General features: G+C 35.0%; 1 protein-coding gene across 2 annotated transcripts in view; it reads right to left on the bottom strand.

Annotated features, from left to right (window-relative positions):
• Nucleotides 1-18,399, bottom strand: part of DNAH9 (dynein axonemal heavy chain 9) — a 430,601-nt gene that overhangs the window by 147,960 nt on the left and 264,242 nt on the right. For both annotated transcript variants that reach the window (XM_073660252.1, XM_073660251.1), the window contains 2 exons: nt 4,156-4,317; nt 3,836-4,069 (listed from right to left, as the gene is read on the bottom strand). In XM_073660252.1, coding sequence (XP_073516353.1) covers nt 3,836-4,069; nt 4,156-4,317 — 396 coding nt within the window. The remainder of the gene's footprint in view (nt 1-3,835; nt 4,070-4,155; nt 4,318-18,399) is intronic.

Below are 18,399 nucleotides of genomic sequence, written 5' to 3'. Positions count from 1 at the left end.
CAGGGTAGTTACCGCTCTTGGCAGCAGGGTAGTTATCGCTCTTGGCAGCAGGGTAGTTACCGCTCTTGGCAGCAGGGTAGTTACCGCTCTTGGCAGCAGGGTAGTTACCGCTCTTGGAAGCAGGGTAGTTACCGCTCTTGGCAGCAGGGTAGTTATCGCTCTTGGCAGCAGGGTAGTCTTAGTTTTTTCGTTCATTAAGAATATGATAGTTATGTTGGATGTATTGTATCATTTTGAGTTATGTTTAACCAAACATATATCAATCTGAATAATGAGTCTTTAAATTACTCCTCAATTGTTCCATAAGCCTCGCAAAAGAATATGGACTTGTGGAATTGAAGTTTATACAAATAACTCGTTATACAAAAGTGCTGTTTTCTTATAATTATTATGATGAGTGTGCATATGTTATATTGGTTATATACAAAACGTGTAGATTTTTTTTTTATTATTATTGCTGTTTAATAAACGAATTTAAAAAAAAAAAAAGAGAAAATGAGAGAACCCTGCTGTAATAACAAAACCTGATGCTAACACCCCCAAGCACATGGGAAACTGCAATAAACAGCAAAGGAAGGAGCAGGGAGCAGGATTATATAGCCTGCCTAAAGATCAGGTGCTGACTACTCTCCAATCATCCCCAGACAGCCACTCCCTGCTAGCTTCAACAGCAGGCTGGACAATGAACCATTGCTTATTGCCAAACAAAACAGCGCGGCAACCAGGGAAGACAGCGCCCCATCTTCCCCGGGCAGAGAAATCCGTGAGGGACAAGGCATCCCATGTCCTCACACATCCAACAACAGCAGAACGCGATGCGCCACAAGATTGGGACAATTTCCTTGTATTGCGCCTCCAGGGTCAGGACAATGGCGGCGCTTGCGACCAAAGTAGCGATATACTGGACCAGCTCCATTACCAGGTGGGTGCACAGAACCACAATTCATAACAGTACCCCTCTCCATAGGGAAGTCCTCCGGGCTCTCACGACCCACCTTGTTCGGAAACCTCTTATGGAACTCAGCGATGAGATGATTGGCATGTATATTACCTTTCGAGACCCAGGACCTTTCCTCAGGACCGTACCCCTTCCAATGAATCAAATACTGAATGGAGTTCTGAACTCTACGAGAGTCCACAATACTTTCTATCTCAAATTCTTCAGTATTATCAACCAGAATAGGAGGAGTAGCATCACTCACAAGCGGAATAACCACCTTCTTTAATAATGTGTTGTGAAAAACATTAGGGACCTGCATAGAGGAAGGCAGTCCTACCCGAAAAGCTACTTTATTGACAACCTCGATAATGGGAAATGGTCCTATAAACCTGGGTGCAAGCTTAGGAGATGGTGCCTTAATCTTGAGATTCTTAGTGGACACCCAAACTCTGTTCCCCACTCTGAGATTGCAACCACGCTGACGATGCTTATAGGCCTGCCTCTTCATGCGCTCACCTGCTTTCTTGAGATGGATATAGGTTTCCCCCCCAAACCTTCCAGAGGTGGTGGATAGTAGCAGAGACCGTCAGAAGGACATTGTCCTCTCCGTCAAAACAAGGGGACCAAGGATGGAATCCTAGATTACAGAAGAAGGGAGACATTCCCAAGCCCTCGTGATGTCTATTTTTTGGGGCAAACTCTGCCAAGGCTAAGTATGATCCCCAATCATGCTGAGTATGTGAGCAAAAACATCTTAGATAGGACTCAAGACAGTGGTTGGTTCACCCCCATTTGCCCATTAGTTTGAGGTTAGTATGCAGATGAAAATGAGAGCTCCGACCCGAGGCATTTACAGAAAGCCCTCCAGAATCTGGAGACAAACCGAGACCCTCAATCAGAGACCATATTCATAGGAACCCCATGTAATCTTACCACCTGAATAAGGAATAAATCTACCAAGTCCTGCGCACTGAGCCAAAGGAACCAGATGGCATTGTTCAGAAAATCGGTCCACAAGTCATACCCTTGGAGTCCGAGAGATCCATAATGAAGTCTATGGAAATGTGAGACCAAGGACGTACATGAATGGGCAAAGGGAGAAGTTTCCCTCCTGGGGCGACTCGAGGCACCTTGTTCCTGGCACAGATCTCGCATGCCTTAACATAAGCATCAACATCCTTACCCAAGGACGGCCACCAGTACTTTCTGCTCAGCAGGTGACAGGTCCCCTTAATGCCCGGTTGGCCCACTGTGACAGAGTCATGACACTCTCTGAGTAAGCCCAACCGTAACTGCACCAGAACAAATAACTTATCATGAGGTGTGCTGGATGGAGCCATCCCCGAGCCTTAACCACCATCCAAGCTAAATTGACCGAAGAGACTACAATGCCCTTAGGAGGAACGAAATCAGACTCACTAGGACAAAGACTCCGAGAGAGGGCATCTGCCCGAACATTCATGGTCCCAGGGAGGTAAGAGATCGAAAAATTTAATCTGGTAAAAAACAAGGCCCATTGGCCTTGTCTCGAGTTCAGCCTCTTAGCATCCTCTAAGAAAACCAGATTCTTATGGTCAGTAAGCACCGTGAATAGTTACTTAGCTCCCTCAAGGAGATGCCTCCACTTCTCCAGAGCTAACTTTATGGCAAGAAGTTCATGATTGCCGATGTTGTAATTGAGCTCTGGATGAGTGAATTTCCGAGAAAAAAAAATCCTCAAATGCGTTAAGAGTGGTGGAACCCTGGGAGAGCACCGCTTCCACCTCTACCTCAGAGGCATCCACTTCCACCACAAAAGGCCTATTGACATCAGGCTGGACCAAAACTGGAGGGGAGGAAAAGGCTTTTTTAAGTGTATTAAAGGCCTCAATGGCCTTCGGTTCCTAAATAGACACGTCTGTCCCCGTGTAACATCGGTGAGGGGTTTCACCACCTTGGAAAAACCCTTAATAAACCGGTTCAGCGGTGCGATACCTAATACTCTGGGCAAGGGGAGAATTATCAAAAGAAGATAATGCTATAGAAGCATCCAAGGAGATAAGAGGAACCTCCAACTCCTTGGCCACCACAGCATTTAAAAAACTTCTCAGCCCCACAATCAACAAAAGCAAAACCCTCCACACTCCTACTGATAACAATGGCTAAAAGGAATTTCTGTGCTAGGGGTACCGGAGCACCTAACTGGGGATCCCCAAATCCGGCTAGGCGCGGTCATTTCACGCCGACTCCAGACGTGGACAATCACGAACCATATGTATATATATATATATATATACTGTATATGGCTGTTTATTCTGTTATGGGCTTTAAAGAGGGACCCAAAAAGACCAGCACCAAATCAGCAAAGGCGCAGCCACAGATGCACTTGGCAAAAGCAGCTCAGCTAGGCGAGCCTTTGAGGGCCGGGAATACTCTTCATCCAGCTCCCATTAAATGGAAGGGGGACTTTGGCAGAGCCCTTCCCAGGCCCACTGTCACCAGACAGCAGTCTAGGACCAGATGAGTACCTCTGCAGGAACCCCAGAAAGCGTAACCAAAAGAGAAAATGAGAAAACCCTGCTGTAATAGCAAAACCTAATGCTAACACCACAAACTACCAAGCACATGGAGACTGCAATAAACAGCAAAAGACTGAGCAGGTAGCAGGATTTTATAGCCTGCCTAATGATCAGGTGTTGATTACCTCCCAATCACCCCCTTGAGAGCCACTCCCTGCTAGCTTCAACAGCAGGCTAGACAAAATCCCGCCATTGCTTATTGCCAAACAAAACAGCGTCCTGTGTTGCCTGGCAAACAGGGAAGACAGCATCCCATCTTCCTTGGGCAGAGCAATCAGTGACCCACCTAGCTTGTGATCACTGCGTAGGTTCTGCCGTGTACAGCGCTGGGTCATACCTGGGCAGAGGTACTGTTCAGCTTCTCCAAGCCGTTCTCCAGACGCTCCATCTTGGCAGCGAGTTCCTTGCGCTTCTTGCTCAGTAGGTTCTGGTAGAGCTTGATCTGCTCCAGGAAAGACTTGGGGGTGGTGTAATTGTAGCGCCGCTCGTTGCCCAGGTAGGATTTGGACATCTCGTTCACACTGGTGTGCACGTACGCCATGAACTTACTGATGGAGTCCTTCACAGGAGCCTGAGTGGGAGCAAAAAAAACAGAAATGCAATAAAAATCCCACCTGTGATAAATCACATAAAGCTGCAGGTGGGACAGAACCTCACCTCAATGTTCTCGGTTTCTTGGAGGAAGCGCAAGCTGACGGACTCCAGCGCCTCCTGTGGCCACTCACGGAACCAGTTGATTGCGGTGCAGTTTACCACGGCAGGAAATTTTCTACTCCGTACCCGTAATTTATTACCAACCGGAGAGAAACAGAGAGCAACCTACAAAGGAGAAAGGGAAACGTGTATACGAGAAATGGGGAAATATCCTGATATATGAAAGGGCTATATGCAAAGATATTAACGGTCATAACGACTAACTATAGGGGCAGTGTGATACTAGTTATATTCTTGTACATAGGGGCAGTATTATAGTAGTTATATTCTTGTACATAGGAGCAGTATTATAGTAGTTATATTCTTGTACATAGGAGCAGTATTATAGTAGTTATATTCTTGTACATAGAGGGCAGTATTATAGTAGTTATATTCTTGTACATAGGAGCAGTATTATAGTAGTTATATTCTTGTACATAGGGGCAGTATTATAGTAGTTATATTCTTGTACATAGAGGGCAGTATTATAGTAGTTATATTCTTGTACATAGGGGCAGTATTATAGTAGTTATATTCTTGTACATAGAGGGCAGTATTATAGTAGTTATATTCTTGTACATAGGAGCAGTATTATAGTAGTTATATTCTTGCTCATAGGGGCAGTATTATAGTAGTTATATTCTTGTACATAGGGGGCAGTATTAGGCTATGTGCCCACGTTGCATTTATGAAGCAGAAAATTTCTGCTGCATAAATGCAAGTCCTCTCCCGGGAAAACGCATGCGGAATTCCGCACGCGTTTATCGCGCGTTTTTCGCGCGTTTATCACGCGTTTTCCACATGCGGAATTGCCTTGCGTTTTTTATGCATTGAACAAAGGCAATTCTGCTTGCGGAAACGCAAAATTAAATGACATGCTGCGGATTTTTGAACGCAGCATAAACGCTGCGGAAAAATCCGCAGCATGTGCATAGAACTTGCGGAATCCCATTGGGGACCATGGGGTGCGTGTTACCAAGCGTTTTTCAAGCGTTTACGCTGCGGAAATTCCGAATCAAAAACGCTTGAAAAATGCTACGTGGGCACACAGCCTTATAGTAGTTATATTCTTGTACATAGGGAGCAGTATTATAGTAGTTATATTCTTGTACATAGAGGGCAGTATTATAGTAGTTATATTCTTGTACATAGGAGCAGTATTATAGTAGTTATATTCTTGTACATAGGGGCAGTATTATAGTAGTTATATTCTTGTACATAGAGGGCAGTATTATAGTAGTTATATTCTTGTACATAGGGGCAGTATTATAGTAGTTATATTCTTGTACATAGAGGGCAGTATTATACTAGTTATATTCTTGTACATAGGGGCAGTATTATAGTAGTTATATTCTTGTACATAGGAGCAGTATTATAGTAGTTATATTCTTGTACATAGGAGCAGTATTATAGTAGTTATATTCTTGCACATAGGGGGCAGTATTATAGTAGTTATATTCTTGTACATAGGGAGCAGTATTATAGTAGTTATATTCTTGTACATAGGGGGCAGTATTATAGTAGTTATATTCTTGTACATAAGAGCAGTATTATAGTAGTTATATTCTTGTACATAGGGGGCAGTATTATAGCAGTTATATTCTTGTACATAGGAGCAGTATTATAGTAGTTATATTCTTGTACATAGGGAGCAGTATTATAGTAGTTATATTCTTGTACATAGGGGGCAGTATTATAGTAGTTATATTCTTGTACATAAGAGCGGTATTATAGTAGTTATATTCTTGTACATAGGGGGCAGTATTATAGCAGTTATATTCTTGTACATAGGAGCAGTATTATAGTAGTTATATTCTTGTACATAGGGGGCAGTATTATAGTAGTTATATTCTTGTACATAGGGGCAGTATTATAGTAGTTATATTCTTGTACATAGGGGCAGTATTATAGTAGTTATATTCTTGTACATAGGGGGCAGTATTATAGTAGTTATATTCTTGTACATAGGAGCAGTGTTATAGTGGTTATATTCTTGTACAAAGGGAGCAGTATTATAGTAGTTATATTCTTGTACATAGGAGCAGTATTATAGTAGTTATATTCTTGTACATAGGGGGCAGTATTATAGTAGTTATATTCTTGTACATAGGGGCAGTATTATAGTAGTTATATTCTTGTACATAGGGGGCAGTATTATAGTAGTTATATTCTTGTACATAAGGGCAGTATTATAGTAGTTATATTCTTGTACATAGGAGCAGTATTATAGTAGTTATATTCTTGTACATAGTGAGCAGTATTATAGTAGTTATATTCTTGTACATAGGAGCAGTATTATAGTAGTTATATTCTTATACATAGGAGCAGTATTATAGTAGTTATATTCTTGTACATAGGGGCAGTATTATAGTAGTTATATTCTTGTACATAGGAGCAGTATTATAGTAGTTATATTCTTGTACATAGGGGGCAGTATTATAGTAGTTATATTCTTGTACATAGGAGCAGTATTATAGTAGTTATATTCTTATACATAGGAGCAGTATTATAGTAGTTATATTCTTGTACATAGGGGCAGTATTATAGTAGTTATATTCTTGTACATAGGAGCAGTATTATAGTAGTTATATTCTTGTACATAGGGGGCAGTATTATAGTAGTTATATTCTTGTACATAGGAGCAGTATTATAGTAGTTATATTCCTGTACATAGGGGCAGTATTATAGTAGTTATATTCTTGTACATAGGAGCAGTATTATAGTAGTTATATTCTTGTACATAGGGGCAGTATTATAGTAGTTATATTCTTGTACATAGGAGCAGTATTATAGTAGTTATATTCCTGTACATAGGGGCAGTATTATAATAGTTATATTCTTGTACATAGGAGCAGTATTATAGTAGTTATATTACTGTACATAGGGGCAGTATTATAGTAGTTATATTCTTGTACATAGGAGCAGTATTATAGTAGTTATATTCTTGTACATAGGAGCAGTATTATAGTAGTTATATTCTTGTACATAGGGCCAGTATTATAGTAGTTATATTCTTGTACATAGGGAGCAGTATTATAGTAGTTATATTCTTGTACATAGGGGGCAGTATTATAGTAGTTATATACTTGTACATAGGGAGCAGTATTATAGTAGTTATAATCTTGTACATAGGGGGCAGTATTATAGTAGTTATATTCTTGTACATAGGAGCAGTATTATAGTAGATATATTCTTGTACATAGGAGCAGTATTATAGTAGTTATATTCCTGTACATAGGGGCAGTATTATAGTAGTTATATTCTTGTACATAGGGGCAGTATTATAGTAGTTATATTCTTGTACATAGGGGGCAGTATTATAGTAGTTATATTCTTGTACATAGGGGGCAGTATTATAGTAGTTATATTCCTGTACATAGGGGCAGTATTATAGTAGTTATATTCTTGTACATAGGGGCAGTATTTTAGTAGTTATATTCTTGTACATAGGGGCAGTATTATAGTAGTTATATTCTTGTACATAGTGAGCAGTATTATAGTAGTTATATTCTTGTACATAGGGAGCAGTATTATAGTAGTTATACTCTTGTACATAGGGGCAGTATTATAGTAGTTATATTCTTGTACATAGGGGCAGTATTATAGTAGTTATATTCTTGTACATAGTGAGCAGTATTATAGTAGTTATATTCTTGTACATAGGGGGCAGTATTATAGTAGTAATATTCTTGTACATAGGAGCAGTATTATAGTAGTTATATTCTTATACATAGGAGCAGTATTATAGTAGTTATATTCTTGTACATAGGGGGCAGTATTATAGTAGTTATATTCTTGAACATAGGAGCAGTATTATAGTATTTATATTCTTGTACATAGGGGCAGTATTATAGTAGTTATATTCTTGTACATAGGAGCAGTATTATAGTAGTTATATTCCTGTACATAGGGGCAATATTATAATAGTTATATTCTTGTACATAGGAGCAGTATTATAGTAGTTATATTCCTGTACATAGGGGCAGTATTATAGTAGTTATATTCTTGTACATAGGAGCAGTATTATAGTATTTATATTCTTGTACATAGGAACAGTATTATAGTAGTTATATTCTTGTACATAGGAGCAGTATTATAGTAGTTATATTCTTGTACATAGGGGCAGTATTATAGTAGGTATAATCTTGTACATAGGAGCAGTATTATAGTAGTTATATTCTTGTACATAGGGGCAGTATTATAGTAGTTATATTCTTGTACATAGGGAGCAGTATTATAGTAGTTATATTCTTGTACATAGGGGCAGTATTATAGTAGGTATAATCTTGTACATAGGGAGCAGTATTATAGTAGTTATAATCTTGTACATAGGGGGCAGTATTATAGTAGTTATATACTTGTACATAGGGAGCAGTATTATAGTAGTTATAATCTTGTACATAGGGGGCAGTATTATAGTAGTTATATTCTTGTACATAGGAGCAGTATTATAGTAGATATATTCTTGTACATAGGAGCAGTATTATAGTAGTTATATTCTTGTACATAGGGGCAGTATTATAGTAGTTATATTCTTGTACATAGGGGCAGTATTATAGTAGTTATATTCTTGTACATAGGGGGCAGTATTATAGTAGTTATATTCTTGTACATAGGGGGCAGTATTATAGTAGTTATATTACTGTACATAGGGGCAGTATTATAGTAGTTATATTCTTGTACATAGGAGCAGTATTATAGCAGTTATATTCTTGTACATAGGGAGCAGTATTATAGTAGTTATATTCTTGTACATAGGAGCAGTATTATAGTAGTTATAATCTTGTACATAGGGGGCAGTATTATAGTAGATATAATCTTGTACATAGGGAGCAGTATTATAGTAGTTATAATCTTGACATAGGGGCAGTATTATAGTAGTTATATGCTTGTACATAGGATCAGTATTATAGTAGTTATATTCTTGTACATGGGAACAGTATTATAGTAGTTATATTCTTGCACATAGGGGCAGTATTATAGTAGTTATATTCTTGTACATAGAGGCAGTATTATAGTAGTTATATTCTTGTACACAGGAGCAGTATTATAGTAGTTATATTCTTGTACATAGGATCAGTATTATAGTAGTTATATTCTTGTACATAGGAGCAGTATTATAGTAGTTATATTCTTGTACATAGGAGCAGTATTATAGTAGTTATATTCTTGTACATAGGAGCAGTATTATAGTAGTTATATTCTTGTACATAGGAGCAGTATTATAGTAGTTATATTCTTGTACATAGGAGCAGTATTATAGTAGTTATATTCTTGTACATAGGGGCAGTATTATAGTAGTTATATTCTTGTACATAGGGGGTAGTATTATAGTAGTTATATTCTTGTACATAGGGGGTAGTATTATAGTAGTTATATTCTTGTACATAGGGGGTAGTATTATAGTAGTTATATTCTTGTACATAGGAGGTAGTATTATAGTAGTTATATTCTTGTACATAGGGGCAGTATTATAGTAGTTATATTATTGTACATAGGGGGCACTATTATAGTAGTTATATTCTTGTACATAGGGGGCAGTATTATAGTAGTTATATTCTTGTACATAGGAGCAGTATTATAGTAGTTATATTCTTGTACATAGGAGCAGTATTATAGTAGTTATATTCTTGTACATAGGGGGCAGTATTATAGCAGTTATATTCTTGTACATAGGAGCAGTATTATAGTAGTTATATTCTTGTATATAGGAGCAGTATTATAGTAGTTATATTCTTGGATATAGGAGCAGTATTATAGTAGTTATATTCTTGTACATATGGGGCAGTATTATAGTAGTTATATTCTTGTACATAGGAGCAGTATTATAGTAGTTATATTCTTGTACATAGGGGCAGTATTATAGTAGTTATATTCTTGCACATAGGGGCAGTATTATAGTAGTTATATTCTTGTATATAGGGGGCAGTATTATAGTAATTATATTCCTGTACATAGGGAGCAGTATTATAGTAGTTATATTCTTGTACATAGGAGCAGTATTATAGTAGTTATATTCTTGTACATAGGGGCAGTAGTATAGTAGTTATATTCTTGTACATAGGGGGTAGTATTATAGTAGTTATATTCTTGTACATAGGAGCAGTATTATAGTAGTTATATTCTTGTACATAGGAGCAGTATTATAGTAGTTATATTCTTGTACATAGGGGGCAGTATTATAGTAGTTATATTCTTGTACATAGGGGGCAGTATTATAGTAGTTATATTCTTGTACATAGGAGCAGTATTATAGTAGTTATATTCTTGTATATAGGAGCAGTATTATAGTAGTTATATTCTTGTATATAGGAGCAGTATTATAGTAGTTATATTCTTGTACATAGGGGGCAGTATTATAGTAGTTATATTCTTGTACATAGGGGCAGTATTATAGTAGTTATATTCTTGTACATAGGGGGTAGTATTATAGTAGTTATATTCTTGTACATAGGAGCAGTATTATAGTAGTTATATTCTTGTACATAGGAGCAGTATTATAGTAGTTATATTCTTGTACATAGGAGCAGTATTATAGTAGTTATATTCTTGTACATAGGGGGCAGTATTATAGTAGTTATATTCTTGCACATAGGGGGCAGTATTATAGTAGTTATATTCTTGTACATAGGGGGCAGTATTATAGTAGTTATATTCTTGCACATAGGGGCAGTATTATAGTAGTTATATTCTTGTACATAGGAGCAGTATTATAGTAGTTATATTCTTCTATATAGGGGGCAGTATTATAGTAGTTATATTCTTGTACATAGGGAGCAGTATTATAGTAGTTATATTCTTGTACAAAGGGGGCAGTATTATAGTAGTTATATTCTTGTACATAGGGAGCAGAATTATAGTATTTATATTCTTGTACATAGGGGGCAGTATTATAGTAGTTATATTCTTGTACATAGGAGCAGTATTATAGTAGTTATATTCTTGTACATAGGGGGCAGTATTATAGTAGTTATATTCTCGTACATAGGAGCAGTATTATAGTAGTTATATTCTTTTACATAGGGGGCAGTATTATAGTAGTTATATTCTTGTACATAGAAGCAGTATTATAGTAGTTATATTCTTGTACATAGGGGCATTATTATAGTAGTTATATTCTTGTACATAGGAGCAGTATTATAGTAGTAATATTCTTGTACATAGGAGCAGTATTATAGTAGTTATATTCTTGTACATAGGGGGTAGTATTATAGTAGTTATATTCTTGTACACAGGGGGCAGTATTATAGTAGTTATATTCTTGTACATGGGGGGCAGTATTATAGTAGTTATATTCTTGTACATAGGGGGCAGTATTATAGTAGTTATATTCTTGCACATAGGAGCAGTATTATAGTAGTTATATTCCTGTACATAGGGGGCAGTATTATAGTAGTTATATTCCTGTACATAGGGGACAGTATTATAGTAGTTATATTCCTGTACATAGGGGACAGTATTATAGTAGTTATATTCTTGTACATAGGAGCAGTATTATATTAGTTATATTCTTGTACATAGGGGGCAGTATTATAGTTGTTATATTCTTGTACATAGGGGGCAGTATTATAGTAGTTATATTCTTGTACATAGGGAGCAGTATTATAGTAGTTATATTCTTGTACATAGGGGCAGTATTATAGTAGTTATATTCCTGTACATAGGGGGCAGTATTATAGTAGTTATATTCCTGTACATAGGGGGCAGTATTATAGTAGTTATATTCCTGTACATAGGGGACAGTAATATAGTAGTTATATTCTTGGACATAGGAGCAGTATTATAGTAGTTATATTCTTGTACATAGGAGCAGTATTATAGTAGTTATATTCTTGTACATAGGGAGCAGTATTATAGTAGTTATATTCTTGTACATAGGGAGCAGTATTATAGTAGTTATATTCTTGTACATAGGGGCTGTATTATAGTAGTTATATTCTTGTACATAGGGAGCAGTATTATAGTAGTTATATTCTTGTACATAGGAGCAGTATTATAGTAGTTATATTCTTGTACATAGGAGCAGTATTATAGTAGTTATATTCTTGTACATAGGAGCAGTATTATAGTAGTTATATTCTTGTACATAGGGAGCAGTATTATAGTAGTTATATTCTTGTACATAGGGAGCAGTATTATAGTAGTTATATTCTTGTACATAGGGGCAGTATTATAGTAGTTATATTCTTGTACATAGGGGCTGTATTATAGTAGTTATATTGTATATAGGGAGCAGTATTATAGTAGTTATATTCTTGTACTTAGGGGCAGTATTATAGTAGTTATATTCTTGCACTTAGGGGTAGTATTATAGTAGTTATATTCTTGTACATAGGGGGCAGTATTATAGTAGTTATATTCTTGTACATATGGGGCAGTATTATAGTAGTTTTATTCTTGTATATAGGGGCAGTATTATAGTAGTTATATTCTTGTACATAGGAGCAGTATTATAGTAGTTATATTCTTGTACATAGGGAGCAGTATTATAGTAGTTATATTCTTGTACATAGGGGGTAGTATTATAGTAGTTATATTCTTGTACATAGGGGCAGTATTATAGTAGTTATATTCTTGTACATAGGTGGTTGTATTATAGTAGTTATATTCTTGTATATAGGGGCAGTATTATAGTAGTTATATTCTTGTACATAGGAGCAGTATTATAGTAGTTATATTCTTGTACATAGGGAGCAGTATTATAGTAGTTATATTCTTGTACATAGGGTGTAGTATTATAGTAGTTATATTCTTGTACATAGGGGCAGTATTATAGTAGTTATATTCTTGTACATAGGGGGTAGTATTATAGTAGTTATATTCTTGTACTTGGGGCAGTATTATAGTAGTTATATTCTTGTACATAGGGGGCAGTATTATAGTAGTTATATTCTTGCACATAGGGGGCAGTATTATAGTAGTTATATTCTTGTACAATATGGTGCAGTATTATAGTAGTTATATTCTTGCATATAGGGGCAGTATTATAGTAGTTATATTCTTGTACATAGGAGCAGTATTATAGTAGTTATATTCCTGTACATAGGAGCAGTATTATAGTAGTTATATTCCTGTACATAGGGTGGCAATATTATAGTAGTTATATTCCTGTACATAGGGGACAGTATTATAGTAGTTATATTCTTGTACATAGGAGCAGTATTATAGTAGTTATATTCTTGTACATAGGAGCAGTATTATAGTAGTTATATTCTTGTACATAGGGGGCAGTATTATAGTAGTTATATTCTTGTACATGGGGGGCAGTATTATAGTAGTTATATTCTTGTACATAGGGGACAGTTTTATAGTAGTTATATTCTTGTACATAGGGGGCAGTATTATAGTAGTTATATTCTTGTACATAGGAGCAGTATTATAGTAGTTATATTCTTGTACATAGGAGCAGTATTATAGTAGTTATATTCCTGTACATAGGGGGGCAATATTATAGTAGTTAAATTCCTATACATAGGGGACAGTATTATAGTAGTTATATTCTTGTACATAGGAGCATTATTATAGTAGTTATATTCTTGTACATAGGAGCAGTATTATAGTAGTTATATTCTTGTACATAGGGGGCAGTATTATAGTAGTTATATTCTTGTACATAGGGGGCAGTATTATAGTAGTTATATTCTTGTACATAGGGGGCAGTATTATAGTAGTTATATTGTTCTACATAGGGGGCAGTATTATAGTAGTTATATTCTTGTACATAGGAGCAGTATTATAGTAGTTATATTCTTGTACATAGGGGCTGTATTATAGTAGTTATATTCTTGTACATAGGGAGCAGTATTATAGTAGTTATATTCTTGTACATAGGAGCAGTATTATAGTAGTTATATTCTTGTACATAGGAGCAGTATTATAGTAGTTATATTCTTGTACATAGGGGCTGTATTATAGTAGTTATATTGTATATAGGGAGCAGTATTATAGTAGTTATATTCTTGTACTTAGGGGCAGTATTATAGTAGTTATATTCTTGCACTTAGGGGTAGTATTATAGTAGTTATATTCTTGTACATAGGAGCAGTATTATAGTAGTTATATTCCTGTACATAGGAGCAGTATTATAGTAGTTATATTCCTGTACATAGGGTGGCAATATTATAGTAGTTATATTCCTGTACATAGGGGACAGTATTATAGTAGTTATATTCTTGTACATAGGAGCAGTATTATAGTAGTTATATTCTTGTACATAGGAGCAGTATTATAGTAGTTATATTCTTGTACATAGGGGGCAGTATTATAGTAGTTATATTCTTGTACATGGGGGGCAGTATTATAGTAGTTATATTCTTGTACATAGGGGACAGTTTTATAGTAGTTATATTCTTGTACATAGGGGGCAGTATTATAGTAGTTATATTCTTGTACATAGGAGCAGTATTATAGTAGTTATATTCTTGTACATAGGAGCAGTATTATAGTAGTTATATTCCTGTACATAGGGGGGCAATATTATAGTAGTTAAATTCCTATACATAGGGGACAGTATTATAGTAGTTATATTCTTGTACATAGGAGCATTATTATAGTAGTTATATTCTTGTACATAGGAGCAGTATTATAGTAGTTATATTCTTGTACATAGGGGGCAGTATTATAGTAGTTATATTCTTGTACATAGGGGGCAGTATTATAGTAGTTATATTCTTGTACATAGGGGGCAGTATTATAGTAGTTATATTGTTCTACATAGGGGGCAGTATTATAGTAGTTATATTCTTGTACATAGGAGCAGTATTATAGTAGTTATATTCTTGTACATAGGGGCAGTATTATAGTAGTTATATTCCTGTACATAGGGTGGCAATATTATAGTAGTTATATTCCTGTACATAGGGGACAGTATTATAGTAGTTATATTCTTGTACATAGGAGCAGTATTATAGTAGTTATATTCTTGTACATAGGAGCAGTATTATAGTAGTTATATTCTTGTACATGGGGGGCAGTATTATAGTAGTTATATTCTTGTACATAGGGGACAGTTTTATAGTAGTTATATTCTTGTACATAGGGGGCAGTATTATAGTAGTTATATTCTTGTACATAGGAGCAGTATTATAGTAGTTATATTCTTGTACATAGGAGCAGTATTATAGTAGTTATATTCCTGTACATAGGGGGGCAATATTATAGTAGTTAAATTCCTATACATAGGGGACAGTATTATAGTAGTTATATTCTTGTACATAGGAGCATTATTATAGTAGTTATATTCTTGTACATAGGAGCAGTATTATAGTAGTTATATTCTTGTACATAGGGGGCAGTATTATAGTAGTTATATTCTTGTACATAGGGGGCAGTATTATAGTAGTTATATTCTTGTACATAGGGGGCAGTATTATAGTAGTTATATTGTTCTACATAGGGGGCAGTATTATAGTAGTTATATTCTTGTACATAGGAGCAGTATTATAGTAGTTATATTCTTGTACATAGGGGCTGTATTATAGTAGTTATATTCTTGTACATAGGGAGCAGTATTATAGTAGTTATATTCTTGTACATAGGAGCAGTATTATAGTAGTTATATTCTTGTACATAGGAGCAGTATTATAGTAGTTATATTCTTGTACATAGGGGCTGTATTATAGTAGTTATATTGTATGTAGGGAGCAGTATTATAGTAGTTATATTCTTGTACTTAGGGGCAGTATTATAGTAGTTATATTCTTGCACTTAGGGGTAGTATTATAGTAGTTATATTCTTGTACATAGGGGGCAGTATTATAGTAGTTATATTCTTGCACATAGGGGCAGTATTATAGTAGTTATATTCTTGTACATATGGGGCAGTATTATAGTAGTTATATTCTTGTATATAGGGGCAGTATTATAGTAGTTATATTCTTGTGCATAGGGAGCAGTATTATAGTAGTTATATTCTTGTACATAGGGAGCAGTATTATAGTAGTTATATTCTTGTACATAGGGGGTAGTATTATAGTAGTTATATTCTTGTACATAGGGGCAGTATTATAGTAGTTATATTCTTGTACATAGGTGGTAGTATTATAGTAGTTATATTCTTGTATATAGGGGCAGTATTATAGTAGTTATATTCTTGTACATAGGAGCAGTATTATAGTAGTTATATTCTTGTACTTGGGGCAGTATTATAGTAGTTATATTCTTGTACATAGGGGGCAGTATTATAGTAGTTATATTCTTGCACATAGGGGGCAGTATTATAGTAGTTATATTCTTGTACATAGGGGGCAGTATTATAGTAGTTATATTCTTGCATATAGGGGCAGTATTATAGTAGTTATATTCTTGTACATAGGAGCAGTATTATAGTAGTTATATTACTGTACATAGGAGCAGTATTATAGTAGTTATATTCCTGTACATAGGGGGGCAATATTTTAGTAGTTATATTCCTGTACATAGGGGACAGTATTATAGTAGTTATATTCTTGTACATAGGAGCAGTATTATAGTAGTTATATTCTTGTACATAGGAGCAGTATTATAGTAGTTATATTCTTGTACATAGGGGGCAGTATTATAGTAGTTATATTCTTGTACATGGGGGGCAGTATTATAGTAGTTATATTCTTGTACATAGGGGACAGTATTATAGTAGTTATATTCTTGTACATAGGGGGCAGTATTATAGTAGTTATATTCTTGTACATAGGAGCAGTATTATAGTAGTTATATTCTTGTACATAGGAGCAGTATTATAGTAGTTATATTCCTGTACATAGGAGGGCAATATTATAGTAGTTATATTCCTGTACATAGGGGACAGTATTATAGTAGTTATATTCTTGTACATAGGAGCAGTATTATAGTAGTTATATTATTGTACATAGGAGCAGTATTATAGTAGTTATATTCTTGTACATAGGGGGCAGTATTATAGTAGTTATATTCTTGTACATAGGGGGCAGTATTATAGTAGTTATATTCTTGTACATAGGAGCAGTATTATAGTAGTTATATTCTTGTACATAGGAGCAGTATTATAGCAGTTATATTCTTGTACATAGGGGCAGTATTATAGTAGTTATATTCTTGTACATAGGAGCAGTATTATAGCAGTTATATTCTTGCACATAGGGGGCAGTATTATAGTAGTTATATTCTTGTACATAGGAGCAGTATTATAGTAGTTATATTCTTGTATATAGGGGCAGTATTATAGTAGTTATATTCTTATACATAGGGAGCAGTATTATAGTAGTTATATTCTTGTACATAGGGGGCAGTATTATAGTAGTTATATTCTTGTATATAGGGAGCAGTATTATAGTAGTTATATTCTTGTACATAGGAGCAGTATTATAGTAGTTATATTCTTGTACATAGGAGCAGTATTATAGTAGTTATATTCTTGTACATAGGGGCAATATTATAGTAGTTATATTCTTGTATATAGTGGCAGTATTATAGCAGTTATATTCTTGTACATAGGGGGCAGTATTATAGTAGTTATATTCTTGTACATAGGAGCAGTATTATAGTAGTTATATTCTTGTATATAGGGGCAGTATTATAGTCGTTATATTCTTATACATAGGGAGCAGTATTATAGTAGTTATATTCTTGTACATAGGAGCAGTGTTATAGTAGTTATATTCTTGTATATAGGGAGCAGTATTATAGTAGTTATATTCTTGTATATAGGGAGCAGTATTATAGTAGTTATATTCTTGTACATAGGAGCAGTATTATAGTAGTTATATTCTTGTACATAGGAGCAGTATTATAGTAGTTATATTCTTGTATATAGTGGCAGTATTATAGTAGTTATATTCTTGTACATAGGGGGCAGTATTATAGTAGTTATATTCTTGTACATAGGAGCAGTATTATAGTAGTTATATTCTTGCACATAGGGGGCAGTATTATAGTAGCTATATTCTTGTACATAGGGAGCAGTATTATAGTAGTTATATTCTTGTACATAGGGGGCAGTATTATAGTAGTTATATTCTTGTACATAGGGGGCAGTATTATAGTAGTTATATTCTTGTATATAGGGAGCAGTATTATAGTAGTTATATTCTTGTACATAGGAGCAGTATTATAGTAGTTATATTCTTGTACATAGGAGCAGTATTATAGTAGTTATATTCTTGTATATAGTGGCAGTATTATAGTAGTTATATTCTTGTACATAGGGGGCAGTATTATAGTAGTTATATTCTTGTACATAGGAGCAGTATTATA

Source organism: Phyllobates terribilis, unplaced genomic scaffold (assembly GCF_046119375.1).
Source record: "Phyllobates terribilis strain yellow unplaced genomic scaffold, ASM4611937v1 Scaffold_25__1_contigs__length_18738178, whole genome shotgun sequence".
Taxonomy (NCBI): Eukaryota; Metazoa; Chordata; class Amphibia; order Anura; family Dendrobatidae; genus Phyllobates; species Phyllobates terribilis.
This window is presented reverse-complemented; position numbering and strand designations above follow the sequence as displayed.